At 51.2% G+C, this 14,372-nt stretch overlaps 1 protein-coding gene across 1 annotated transcript; it reads right to left on the bottom strand.

The window, feature by feature from the left end:
- Positions 1–1,100: 1,100 nt before the first annotated feature.
- On the bottom strand, positions 1,101–13,093 carry PLK1 (polo like kinase 1). Its single transcript, XM_081840396.1, has 10 exons — positions 12,448–13,093; positions 10,470–10,638; positions 8,635–8,779; positions 7,890–7,983; positions 6,719–6,938; positions 5,658–5,816; positions 5,478–5,555; positions 4,258–4,412; positions 3,288–3,470; positions 1,101–1,864 (listed from the first exon to the last, which is right to left on the bottom strand). The coding sequence occupies exons 1-10, from the start codon at positions 12,847–12,849 to the stop codon at positions 1,658–1,660; spliced, it is 1,812 nt and encodes a 603-aa protein (XP_081696522.1). The 5' UTR covers positions 12,850–13,093; the 3' UTR covers positions 1,101–1,657.
- Positions 13,094–14,372: the final 1,279 nt, after the last annotated feature.

Raw genomic sequence — 14,372 nt, 5'->3', positions numbered from 1 at the left:
GTTGCTAATACTGGGCTGCTGCAACCTCCCCTCAAGCATCCAGTAGGAGGCTAACCACATCACAGCTGTTCAAAGCTCCTTTGCTCAGGATGCCCTGGCCTTCTCACTATAAGGGGGAGTGGTACACCTTTGGCCCTGCAGGTGATGTTGAACCACAACTCCCATGATCCTTGGGGGCATGCTTTCTAAGGCTGCTGGGAGCTGTAGTTCAACATCTGGAAGGCCACAGTTTCCCCATACCTGGTCCAGGACAAAGAGGTGCATCTTTGGTGCCAGCACCTTACAGCTTTGCCGCCTGCAGCAGATAAGAGCTTCACTTCAGATAAGCTGGAGGGCAGCAGGAAAACAATGGCTCCCTTCTGCTTTTCCTCCCCTGCAATTAATATTAAAGGCCATCTTCCTCATGTTTGTATCCAACACTTGCTCTGTGAAACATCCTGAGGCATGGCATCAGCATCCTATGTTAAAGGTTGGCAAGTTTTAATTCTTTTTACTGTTAAAATTGCTGTGCGCACTGAAGATACCCATTTCGCAGAAGAAACACTGATGATGCTTAGGCACAATCACTGCTAAATCTCTCCAAAACTAAGAATAATGCTGCAGAGTTGGAGACCAGAGGTCTAGCATCACAACTGTGAAGGGCTGGTGGATGTTTTTCACCTGAGAGGGGGAGCTCAGCTGTGGGGCAGTCCTAGTTAGGTTAAAAGGGAAGAGGCAGCCAATGAGTCTCTTCTCTAGGAGTTGCAGAAGTGGCTCTTCTGAACCTAAAGGAGAACTAACCCTTTGTTGCTCGATAGTGCCCCAATCCTCTGGGCTTGTCATTTTGGGACCTGGCCCACTTCTCCCAATGTGTCCATGCAGAGAAGGCATGAAGGGGCCACAGTTTCTTACAGCAGAGCAGAAGCCATTTCAATATGTCCCCTAGGAACCTGTTCTCTATGGGGAAGGAGACTTGCAGCCCCAGGCAAGAAACATCAGGGAGTAAAGGCAGCCAAGGATTTGGGACCTGCAACTCTATTAGAGGGTGATGTGCAAAAGTGGCCAAAGAACCCTTTCAGAGTTACAAGGGTAGAGAAGGCAGTGTGGAGGACCCCGCTGAATGCTTCCAGAAAATCTTCTTTATTAAGTAATGTACAAAAAGTTTAGTTGGTGTAGACTTTAGTTTCAATATTTAAAAGTCTGGTGGCTTAGAGTCAAAGAACAAAATGCCAGACAGTTTAACTACAGCAGGAAGAGGAGGGAGAGTGCCCACAAGAGGAAGGCTCAGCAGACAGACCACGTACAAGTAACTCACATGGTGTAACCGAAACCCCCAACTCTTAAGTTGCACCAGAGGCCTCATTGGGCTGGGCTGAGAGGAGGGAGAAATGGGGGCTTTTTCTCCAGCAGAATCGGGAGAAAACAAATCCTTGGTTGTTGTTTTTTTAAAAATTAAAGAGTCTTCTAGGCTGGGCTGGGGGGGCATTTAGCCCCCCTGTAAGGAGCACCGCCCAACCAGAAGCCACTCCCTGGCCTGACCCCTGTGCCAGGACACAGCCAGGCAGAGGTGACCCCAGCTGGGAGGGGAAGGCAGGAATGCCGCAGCCCTTAACGGTATTGGAACTGGAAGAGACAGCAAGAGAGTCCTTCGCTGCTGCACAACCACAGCAGCCAGGTGCTAGGTAGAAGGTTTGGGGCAGGGAACGCCCTGCTTGGAGTTCATCAGCTTCTCCACCATGGTGCGGGCATAGCGGAGGCGGCTGGCCAGTTCCTTGCAGCAGCCAAACTCCTCAATCAGGCTCAGCTTGTAGGTGCGGAACTCCCGCTTCTCATTGATGTATGTGACGGCTGCCATCAAGGGGCACAGGATGACCTTGGTGTGGTCCTGTGGGCAGAGGATGGAGAAAATACATGCAAGAGGCAAATTAGCACCAGCTGGGCTCCTTCAGCTCTGAGAGGCAGCCACAGGGGATTAGGATGGTGGCATTAATGCAATGTGAGGTAGCAGTTTGTAAAACTGCACACAAGACAAAGCTGGGAAACCAGCGGTGCCTATGATGACTATTCTGGGCTTTCGCAACTCCAGTTGGTCCCAGAATCAGCTTGGCCAAGGAGGGAGGTGGGTGGGAGTTGGAGCCCACAAAAACCTGGCTATTCCCGATATAAGGAATATCTGGATCAAGGTTTCCCATACTTGGGTCTCAAGCTGCTTTTGGACTACAACTCCCATCATCCCTAGCTAGAAGGACCAGTGGTCAAGGATGAGAATTGCAGTCCAAAAGCAGCTGGAGCCCTGCTCTAGATCCATTTAAGCCAGTGCAGGTAATTTCATGCCCAGGGCCTTCATGCAATCCTCCATTTGTGCTCAGAACTCTCCCCAGGCCACCCTCATCACTGGCCCAGCTTCAGATACGCCTGGATGGGAGGCACCCTTCAACTCTTTTCATGCCTCATGCTCACCTGGATGGAGGAGGGAGGGGGTCAAAATCTAGCCTGCTGCACAAGGGTGAAGTTTGTGTTGGTTGCTCTGCCCCCTTTTGCCTCTGGCCTCACCCACCACTGACATGTGGCCCCTAGAAGGCTGCCCAGAATGGAATGCGGCCCCTGGGCTGAAAGGATTCCCTGCACTTTGCTGTAAGCAGCCAGAACAGCATTCCAAGAGGAGTTCTGAAGCCAAAGGAACTAGAGTAGAAAGAGACTCAAATCTTGCCCCTTAGAGAGACAAAGGCGAATAAGCCAGGGCATTCTCCTCTGTGCCCTTGGAGGCATCTCGCACACAGTCCCTCTCCTTTGCCTGCTCTCAGTTCCACCTTTACGCCCTCAATGGCTACTAGCTATGATGGCTCTGCTCTGCTTTCACAGCTGGAGGCAGCAATGCTCCTGAATGCCAGTTGCTGGAAAACGCAGATGGAAAGAGGGCTCTTGTGCTCGGGTCATGCTTGCAGATTTCCAAGAGGGCACCTGGTTGGCCACTGTGAGAACAGGATGCTGGACTAGATGGGCTATTGACCAGATCCATCAGGGTCCTTTTAGGCACAGTATTGGGGGGGGGCAGCATTAAACCTGTTAAAGGAGAGATGCCTGTGACACCCCCCCCCCCAAGCTGAACCAGTTGACAGCATGGACAGCCAGCCAGCCATTATTATTATTATTAATTCAACTTCTAAGCCCATCTTTCCTCCCTAAGGAACCCATTGATTGTCCCTTTTGAAGGGGGGGGGGATAATTTCTAGCTTCAAAACCCACCCCCAAATACATGCAGGCTGGCAGGGTGGGGAGAGGGAGCTTCCCCGCTCCTGTTAGGTCACCTGGAAGAAGTTGATCTGCACAGTGCCATTGCTCAGGTGCAGGATGATAGCGCTGCGAGTGCGGAACCAGTAGCACATGTAGGGGAGGCGGGCCAGCTCGTCTCCCTCTCGGGGGGTGATGTTGGCTCCCGCCTTCAGCAAGTGCTCGCTCATGTAGTTGCGGAAGTAGCTCAGCAGCGTGATCTGCAGGAGACAAAAACAAGGGCCCACGTCAGCAAAACAGCAGCGGAGCAGAGGCAGGCCTCAAAAAGCTACGTTCCAGCAAGGCTTGATAAAAGGTTATTGGCAACAGAAGCCCAGATCTCATAACGGCATCCTCCGCCCAGCAGGATTTAAATGCAAACCCCCTTAGGCCACACAGACACCAGAATAGTATAAAAGAAAGTCCTTCTTCACACAGCGCATAGTTAAACTATGGAACTCACTGCCACAGGAGACGGAAATGACCAACAACCTAGATGACTCTAAAAGATTAGACAAATTCAGGGAGGAGAGAGCTACTGATGGCTATAAGCTATGATGGTTATGCTGCAGATATTCAATGTTCTGAATACCAGTTGCTGGAAACCACAGCAGGGGAGAGGACTCCTGGGCTCCCATCTGACTTGCTGGTTTCCCACAGGGGCATCTGGTTGGCCCCCAGTGGCCACAGGATGCTGGACTAGATGGGTCACTGGCCCAGCTGCAGGGTTGCTCTTAAATTCTTAAGTAGCCTCCCACTTGCAGCCAGCAAGAGCCAACAGCCCTCTTGTTGCCACCAGACCCCCAACCTCACATAGATGCTGCCCTTTCCCAAAATGAAAACGGTGGTTTCTTTTGCAAGGAAAAGAAATACCCTGGGGCCGAGTGATGGCCGGAAGTCCCTCGCACCTTCATCTCAGATACAGAAAGGCAGCTGCTCAGTGGGAAGGGTAGGGGCACTTTGCACATGGTCAAATTTAGCCGCCGCCATGAGGCTCGAGTCACTGACCTTCTTGCTGAAAGCCTCTGGGTAGGAACGTGCATTGAAGTAAGACTCTGAGCCATTTTGCTCAATGTACTGCAGGCTGTCCCCGTCGTTGTACATAATCAGGCGGGTCGAGTCGTTGAAGAGGACCCCAACGCTGTTGTCGCACAGCTGGTAGCCTGGGGTGCGGAGAACAGAGGGGAGCACTCAAAACCTGCCTTAATTTCAAACCAAGGAGAATCTTGCCTTTCTGTGGTCTCAGCTGTCTCCCGCAGAGAACCCAAGACTCTTTCCCACCCGAGTGGCCAGGGGCTCTGCCCGCAAAGCAGGTGCTTTCCATCTGTTAATCAATCGATTTGTATACTGCCCTATGCCACCAGATCTCAGAGGCCCCATGGTCATGCTTTGGCAGATGTTTTGGTCTTGAAGCAGAGCTCCGAGGTTTCCTCTTTCATACCAACTAACCACAGGCACTACAGACAATAACATCACATCTCCACAATTTCATTGCAAGCTCCTGCCCCTTAGTGAGACCTGCCACCCTGGGCTCCTTTGGGAGGAAGGTTTGAACCCAAATGAATGAATAAACGCTGACCAACGGCTCCACCTGCCAACATCTCGCTTAATTTCTGGACAGATGTTCCACCCCTGGATTTAGGTCAAGGTTTCTTTTGGTATTCTCCCAGTTACGTTTGGTATTTCCCCCAACATTTTAATCTGAGTCATGCAAAAGTCATGCCAAAAAAAATCGGTATAGCCACAAAAACCACATTAGCATCATAAAGGGAACCAGCAACTCTTTCTTTTATCTTGCGGACTTCCTCGGTTCCTGAAATTGTGTCTCGCCCCGTCCCCTGCCCTCCATGTATCTCCCCCCCCCCTATTTTTCTTGTTCTCATGAAAATAAAAATTTAAATGATTAAGAAGGTGTAAGGGTGGCAGCTTGGAACATGGGCGTGCCTCATTGGTAGGTGAGTTTTTGGTCTGTTCCCAACAGGACCAACTTGGGATGTGTTGCCACTTGAGGCAAAACATAAAATACCCTCCCCACCTCTTCCTTTGCAACTGCCTCCCTGAGCTGAAGGTAGAGAGGGAGTAAAAGGAGGTTGGAGAGGGGTGGGCAGCACATTCTTCGGAGGTTGGATCTGCTGCCTGAGGCAACTGCTTCACTTTGCCTCATGGCCCTGTTTCCCAAAGTGCACTCCCCATCCCCTGACAGCTGCTGTGCCCAGTCGACTACCCACCTAGGCCGTACTTATCCGAGTAGTCCACCCATTTGCTGACCCAGAAGATGGGGATACAGGCTGGGTCCTCAGCCTCCTCTGAAAAAGAGAATTGTGGTTAGCAAATGGAGGTTAAGGAAGAGGGAGTGAAGCCCGCAGGCAAGTAAGGCTGGCTCAGATAAAAGACACACACACACACACCTTGTCTGATGGGTACTCTTTCTGCAGGATTGGACCCATTGACCAGTGTCAGCTGCTGCAGGAGATCAGCCAAGTGGCTGTCCACAGGACTCCTGGGCTCCCGCAGGGCCACCTCTTCTTCCTTCTCGGGCACCTTCTCCAGCGCAGGGCTCTCTGGTCCTGTGTGGGAAAGAGAGAGATGCATGCTGCCTTGTTCCACTCTTGGCTCATGGAGCTCAGCTTCCCAGTTGGAGATCACACCCTGTGCAGCCTCAGCCAGACCCACACACCTTTCCCACAAGTTCGGCTTACTCCATTTTGCCTGGGTTTCGCTGGCAGAACTGGCACAGCTACAGGTGCCACATTATGCCCCTTCCGCAGTTGTAAGTATTCAATCTTTTAGTGTGGCGGCACTTGCATTATGAAGCTCCTTGCCTGCTGAAATCAAGCAGGCATCTTCGCTGTAAATGCCTGCTAAAAACCATTCTCATTGGCCCAGATGTTTAGAAAGTTGGTGCGAGCTTTAATCCATTTTCAGCCCGTTATTATTTTAGCTTAAGTCTTAAATTATTGTTGCTAATTGTTCTTAGTGATAATCTTATTGTTATACCATTTTTTGTACACTGCTTTGAGGTTGGGGTTATTGTTTTTTTACAAGCAAGCAGTGTATACATTTCATGAAATAAATAAATACAGTTGTACCTTGGAAGTCAAACGGAATCCGTTGCGGAAGTCCACTCGACTTCTAAAACGTTCAAAAACCAAATTGCAGCTTCTGATTGGCTGCAGGAAGCTCCTGCATCCAATCAGAAGCCGTGGAAGCTCTCTCAAATGTTCGGGTTCCAAAAGAATGTTCGCAAACAGGAACAATCACTTCCAGGTTTGCGGCATTCGGGAGCCAAAACGTCCGAGTTCCAAGGCGTTCGGGATCCAAGGTACAACTGTACAGGCACTTTCCTTGTCTATTGGTGAGTCTTATGGAACATTCTAAGTGTTGTTGTATCACTCCTCCCCCAGCCCCCTTATTAAGTTACTACCTGGGCTGCAAGCGCAGCCAAGCCTTCCCCCGCTCACTCCCTCACCTTTGTTGACCACTGTGAGAGGCTTCCTCAAGCTGGCATCAAACCCGCTGGGGGCCAGAGAAAACCTAGGGGGTATCGTGAGGCAAGTGGTGGGCAGCCGTGATGGGATGTAGCCCGTGGTGAAGAACTCATCGGTCAGCAGCTCATCAATGGTGGGGCGAGCAGCCGGGTCGGACCGTAACATTTTCTGGATGAGGGTAGCAGCTATGGGGTTGATGTGCTGGAAAGAAGGAAGAGTAGCGTTGGGAAATGGAACGAACACAAGACACAGGCAGGCGCACCAACCCCACAGCCATGAGCTCTAAACAGGGCCTGAGCTGCTAAAATGTCCTGCTTTACACAGCACGAGGCTAAACTATGAAACTCACTCCCGCAGGAAATGAGGATTGGGCAAATTCCTGGAGAAGGCTATTAATGACTATTTGCCAGGATGGCTATACTCTGCCACCACAGTTGAAGGCAGCAATGCTTCTGAATGCCAGTTGCTGGAAACCACAGCAGGGGAGAGGGCTTTTGGGATCAGATCCTGCTTGAACATTTCTCATAACGGGCATCTGGGTGGTCACTTTGAGAAGAGAATGCTGGACTAGATTCAGCTCTATTTGGCCTAAAAGAGCAGGCACTTCTTATGCTCTCACCCAGAGCACAAGGCCAGGTTCTAGGTTCCATATGGGCAGGGCTTTCTTTCTGAGGTTATTCAACGGTACTCAAATCTCGTGATAAGGTAAATGGAGGGTGGGGAGAGGAAGCAAGCAACCATGGCTAAATTTGGGTGGGTGGGGACTGCAAAAAGTAGGAGGTTGAGGCGGCAGTGGAGGGAAAAGAGGCCCAAGTAATTCACCACTGTGTTCTTCTTCTCTTTAGCTTATAATGAGCACTGGGGAAACTTTGGCTCATTAGAGATGTTGTTCTGTTCATTAAATGGAATTCTGCTGTGTAGACATAACCCTAAACTGCTTTGGGGGCAGCTTCAGTTCTGTGTTTTGTGCAGACTCAATTGTTTTCCCCAAATTCACCCCACCTTGAGCCCTCAAAACGACTCAGCTTAGAAATTTGAATGAAAATCCCCCTCCCAGTTGCTGCCAACTCCAGTTTCAGGAGTTAAGGGGTGCCCACTTCTGACCCCACCCCACCCAACTCCAGACTCTCCCGTATCCAGGGAAGGCTGTACCGATGGAATAGTGTACTCGTTGTTCTTAATTCGGATGTACGTTTCTTTCAGACAGGAGGTTTCGAAGGGGGGCTTCCCAACCAGGAGAGTGTACCTGCAAGGAGAGACCATATATGGAAATCCATCAACTGTGGGTGCTGGGGGTGGAGAGGAACGCCAGAGAGCCCACTGCCCACCCAAACATTCTTTCTCTCCCTGTTTCGTGAAACAAGCCATGTTTACACCGCTGAAACTCTTGTTCCTCAAAATGCACAGAGCATGACCCACCCTGCTTCTCACCCCTTCCCAGCACATCCAAGGTGGGGGTGGAGGGAGCAGAACATAAGAATCTCCCCGCTTCCTTCCAGTTTGTGCAGAGGGGAACAGAGACAGGTTGTGCCTAAACCAGCCTCCCCCCACCCCAACTGATGTTCTCAGGATGTTTGGGGCGAGAATTCCCATGTTAGGCAAAGACACCAAAGGTATTTGTCCTGGGCAGTCATCCCCACCTAGAACAAGTGATACAACCAGGAACATCCCTGAAAAGTCCCTCCCCCGTGAGAGGCACCCCTGGAAAGGAAACTGGAAGTGTTTTAGGGGGACGGGACACCACATTTTTATCCAACTTGTGGAGGGAAGAGAAAGACTGGAAGTTCCAACACCACCTGACTTCATTACTTCCCCTCTACTGATTTCCCACCAGCATTGATGAGGGAAACCCCTGGTGTCCATTAGATCCACTCAAGTCTTACATAGCAAAACGTACATGATGCAGCCGAGGGACCAGACATCCACTTCGAAGCTGTGTCCCTTCTTGCCCAGCACCTCTGGGGCGATGTAGTTGGGCGTCCCGCACAGGGTCTTCTTCCGCTCGCCATCATACTCCACCTTGGTGGCTAAGCCAAAGTCCCCTGGACAAACAGGAGGAACACAGAGGCTTCCTTGGTCAAGGCTACGCCAGAGGAGCCCCAAACGGAAGCATTAAGTAGCTTCCTATTCAGAGGCAGTCAGTGATGTAAAGGCCCAAGAAAGGGCAGGGAATTTTTAACACAAACACACTTCACATTGGAAGGTTTGGGGAACGCTGGCAAGGAGAACTCTCACAGGATAGGTTTTCTTTTTTGCAGTGAGCAGAGTGTTGTTTTAAGGCAGATTTGCTACTTCAAGAGGTGCAGTATAAATATTTTTATGCTCCAATCCACTCTCACAACCTGGCAAGGGGAGAATTGTGAATTGCTGTCTGCTTCCTTTTAGTGCCCTTTGATGGGCGTTTGGAAGCACGAGAAGATGGATGGGGAACCTACAGCCCTCAGCCTAACTCAAAATACAGGGAGAAGGAAACAAGGTTTTCAGAAGATGTCACACCTCTTGGTACAGGGCGCATGCTCTGCACCCAAGCAGCACTTTGGGGAAAGTACCATTCCACAATACTGATGGTTCCTAACGATATGGTTGTAAGCTGTTTAATTCTTTTTTTAAAATATTGCTTTGAATGCCGAAACCCACCTTGAGACCTTTGGGTGATGAGTGGGTAATAAATGAGTAAGAATAAGAGTCATTCAGTTCAAACAGGTAGAAAGCGGACAGTTGTCCCATCCCAAGAAGCCCTCATACAGCCTGGGAAATAATGCAATAGAAGGCAAATACAGTGGTGCCTCGCAAGACGAAATTAATTCGTTCCGCGAGTTGCTTCGTCTTGCAGTTTTTTCGTCTTGCGAAGCACGGCTATTAGCGGCTTAGCGGCTATTAGCGGCTTCGTCTTGCGAAGCAAGCCCATAGGGAAATTCGTCTTGCGAAGCACCTCGAAAAACGGAAAACCCTTTTGTCTAGCGAGTTTCTCGTCTTGCGAGGCATTCATCTTGCGGGGCACCACTGTATACACATTTGGAGTAGGGCTGCCATACGTCTGGACATTACCAGGATTTCAAGGTGGAATTGACATCTGGGGGGTGTTAAGTTGTGGGTTGACATAGCAGACGACATAGCAATTTCTCCAAAGCAGCTCTTTATTTTGTAAACTGGAACAGAACTAAACTGAGGAGCTCAGTCAGCCTGCTTATATAGAGCTACAGAACAATTGTAACTGTTGCAACGTTCTAAAACTATCCAATCACTGAACGTCACTTTTCGATCCTTCATTTGCATAACTATCTACAGTATCCCCCTGCTGGCCCAGGGTGAGAACTTCAGTACATAACAGGGGGAATTTCCAAAAGGCAGCACTTTGTCCTGGATCTTAGGGAAGTCACTTGAAAAATCATGGGGGTTTTTTGGCGTTTTTGTTTAAAAAACAACAAAAACAACTCAACAACAGGGGTGTCCTGGCTTACTTTTAAAAATATGTCAACCCTACATTTTGAAGCCAGATAAAGTCCACTAAAATTCCTAGATTACACCATCAGATTGTAAGAACCTCATCCAAGCTAAATGAACAAAAACAAAGGTGTTCTGGTGCACTAGCTGGCATCTAACTTTTTCGTGTCCAGGCTGCTTAAGCTCTCTTTCCCCTCCACATGCAGCACGATAGGAAACCTCCCTCCCCAGGCAGTGAGCCCATGGCCATATAATTCCCAGGCCCCCCACCCTGCACAAACCCCTTACCTATCTTCACCTCCATGTCGTCATTAAGGAACAGGTTGCCCAACTTGAGGTCGCGGTGGATAACCCGGTTACTGTGAAGGTACTGGCATCCCTGGATGATCTGCCGCAGGTAGTAGCGAGCTTCGGGTTCCGTCAGCGCTTTCCGTCGCTTGTGCAGCTCCAGAAGAGACTTTGGAGAGGGGGGAGGAAAGAGAAATCACCTTAAGGAGATAGTCACTGGACTGACCAAGGCGGGCAGGAGCTCCTCTCCAGGAAGTCGCATTAGAAGACTGTCAGACTGCAGGTCCATTTAGATCAGCGCTTTCTATACAGAGTCAGACAAGGCCACGGCTTTCCAAGGTTTCAGGCAGGGGGCATTCCCAGCCCTAGGTGGAGATGCCAAGGAAGCTCTGTCCAGTGAGTGACAGACAGCCCCCTCCCTACAAATAAGTGTGGGGCTGGAATGGAATATGATGCAGTTCACAGCAACTCTCTCGCCACCCCTGGAAAGTTTGGCCAGGGCACCAGAGTGGATTGTGCTTTTCAAAGCACTGATTTTAGCAAGGTGTTGACATGTAGCAACTGGCCCAAAGTCACACCCAGTGCACTTGATGGCTGTGTAAGGATTTGAACCCTGCTCTCCAAGGTCCTTGTCTGACACTCTAAACACCACACCGCACCAGCTTTCTGCCGCGGGGTCTCTTCTGATGTTTTGACTGGCAGGCAAATGCAAGGACGGCAATATTACCTTCTCTGCCCACAGTCTACTTCTGTCGACCTCAGGCCCACCTGAAACCTCCTTTCCCTGCCCCATAGTCCACCTCACAGCAGGGGTTCCTGCCATCTCCAGGTGGGTCCTATGTGATGTTGCTTCCCTATTTACACCAGCCTTTGGTGCCTGTCACAACAGCTGTGTGGTATACCAACCTCCCTCCTTTTAAGTCAAGGTCTGCAAACATCCCCAGCTTTTTTGTTAAGATTCCTGCATTGCAGGGAGTTGGACTAGATGACCCTCGGGATCCCTTCCAACTCTACAATTCTATGATTTTAGGATCGCCACAGCTCAGCCAACGGGCAAGAGGGGTTCACAGGTGACGGGTAGACTACAGGCAGTTTCTGGGACCTTTGAAATGTGGACCATAACTTTAACAGTTTCATCACCCCTAAGGCACCAAGGCCATCTTTCCCAGCTAAAAGCTGACAGCTAAACTCTGGTGCTTTCATGTATTGCTCAACTTCCCAGATCTCAGTGAGGCTCATCAGAACCAGTCATCTCATTCCATAGCCAGGGATGAGAGAGTGATGAAGGGTTCAAGCCTTCCTTTATTCAGTTTATTTAATTTGTATACCACCCTTCATCCAAAGGTCACAGGGCTGTTCACAACACAGAAATACAAGATGAGGCCACAAAATACATGATAAAACAAACCAATAACCCCAGATAAGTTTAACTTAGGAGGGAGATGACAGCAGCAGCTGAACTTAAGTCAAAGGCAAAGGCTATTGATGGAACCCTCCATTTCTGGAGTGAGGGAACCTTTCCTACAAAGCGGATATGCCAAGACTTAAGGAGAAGGACCACCTAGCCTGGTTGTTGTTTGATGGGGGCTGGTTGTGGTGAGCGATTACGGGGAAGGTACTCTGCAGGTGCTCAGAGACGGCTTGAATTATCCCCTAAGTGCCGAAAACAGCGACTTGGAACGACACATCCAGTCGCTTGGGAACGCGGCCAACAAAGGCGCCCACCCTACCCCACCGAGAGGCCGTCGCCTGGGGAACCGGATCCACGCCCTCCCCTTGCCAAACCGAAGCTATGGCTACGGCCTGGCAGTTCCCAGGCCTGCCTAGCCAGGGGCTCAAAGGGTCGGTCCCTTCAAGCCCACCCCCTCCCCAAGCCCGGGGCTCTGCAGCGCCCCTCCGGCAGCCCCGTCGAACAGCGCACCCCGAGCCCGCCGCGGCCGCCGCCCTTTGCGCGCCCTCCCGCTTCCAGGGTCCTCACCCTCCGCCGGCAGAGCTCGAGAACTACAAAGACGAAGTTGGCGTCCTCGAAGAAGCCGTGGAAGCCGACCACGTGGCGGTGGTGGAGGCTGCGGTGGATGGCGATCTCCATGGACATCTTCTCCTTCTGCGGCGCCTTCAGCAGCAGCGACTTGGGCACGATCTTGCCCGCGAAGACCTCCTGGCTCTCCACGTCCGTGATCTCGTAGCATTTTGCGAAGCCGCCCTTGCCCAGGAAGCGCCCCAGCATGTACCGCCGGCGGCTCCGCGGGTCCAGCAGCACCTCCGGGATGGCCTTGCTCTCCTTCAACGCCGCGGAAGACGCCCGGCTCCCCCCGGCACCACCGCTAGGCGCCGCCGACGCCCCCGGGCGGGACCCTCTGCTGGGCACCGCCGCGCTCATCCCCGACGCCTTCCTCGGATGCTGCGCCCGAGGCTCCTTGCGCTGCGGTCCCGTCGGGCCTGAGGGTGAGGATGGCGGCGGCGTGGCTCCGTGACAGCGATGAGCAGCAGCAGCAGCAGCCACAGCGACCCGGCCGACGGCTTCTGCTCGCTGGCTGCACCAATTTCAAACCAAGAGCCGGAGCGTTACGGAGCCCCGAGCGCGCTCCTCATTGGCCGGCAGGATTTAAACTCCAACCCGCCTCCAACGCCGCGGAGCACGACGGGAACCGGAGCCCGCGAGGGAGGGAGGGAGGGAGCGAGCGAGCTAGCGGGACCGGGAGGCCGTCACCGTCCCAGCCCCGCCCCGACAGCAGCGGGCAAAGCGGCGCCAGCGCAGCCGCCCAGTGCGGTTTGCGCAAAGCTGCTGGTGCTGCCGCGCGCATCCGTGGGAGTCCGACCCGTCTTACGCAGCTTTACTCCCGAGTAAACATGCGGAAGGGAGCGCTTCCAAGTTCCGTCGTAGGTCTTTGCTGGGGACCCCCGTCGGGCGCTGCGGTGCAATGCAATGGAGCGGGCCGGGCTGCAGGCGTAGGATTTTTTTTTTGGGAGAGCCTTTCCCAGGCCCCGCAGAGCGAGTCGAGGCTCTCCGCCAAGTGCTTGCTCACGTCTTCGCCTAGAATGGCGTCGCCTTCTTGGCTTTTCAGCCGTTGTTGTATTGGCGGTTGAGGTTTTGAACTTATTGCTATCAATCTCTCTGTTGTCGTGAGCCGGGCTAGAAATGTTAACATTAAAGGACAGGAGGCAAACTAACATACTAAACTGATTTCAGCGTCCATACATTTGTCCCTTGTTTATAATTTTATGGCCCTAAAGAGCGCTCTATTATATAAATATATTTATATATAATTTTATATATAATTATATATTTATATATAGGCAGTTTTAAAATAGGTTTATACACAAAATAAATAACCCCACTTACTTCTGAGTAAGCCAAATTTAATTCAATGGGACTTCTGGGTGGACATGGGTAGGGTTGCCTATAAAGATGTGTTGTGTAGTGGACTAGGACCTGGGTTCACATCCCCACTCTGCCATGAAGCTCACTTGGTGTCCTGAGACCTGTCTCTTAGCCTAACCTACCCAACAAGGTGGTTCTGAAGGTAACATGGGGAGAGGGAGAACTTTGTAAGCCACCTTGAGCGTGAAGAATGTTGGGCTATCCAAATACCAGGGAGAATTTACAATTTGGTTATAATTGTTTACAATCCAATATTATTTATTTGAAAAACAATGGGAGTAATAAGCCATTGTTTTGGTTACAGTTGCTTAGGTCAGGGGCAGGCACCCTTCAGATCTGTTGTGAGAATCCCATCAGCCACAGCAGCCAATAAAAACATAAGAATAGCTTGCTGGATCAGGCCAAAGACCTCCAGCATCCTGGGGGAATGCTCCAATAGGAAACCTAGAAACAGGATTCCTGATCAAGAGCTTTCTCCCCTCCAGGGGTTTCCAGCAACTGGTATTCAGAAGCACTGCTGT

The sequence above is a fragment of the Podarcis erhardii genome (genome assembly GCF_964252035.2).
Source record: "Podarcis erhardii genome assembly, chromosome: 14".
Classification (NCBI taxonomy): Eukaryota; Metazoa; Chordata; class Lepidosauria; order Squamata; family Lacertidae; genus Podarcis; species Podarcis erhardii.
The sequence above is the reverse complement of the archived record's forward strand: the minus strand, read 5'-3'. Positions and strand labels throughout refer to the sequence as shown.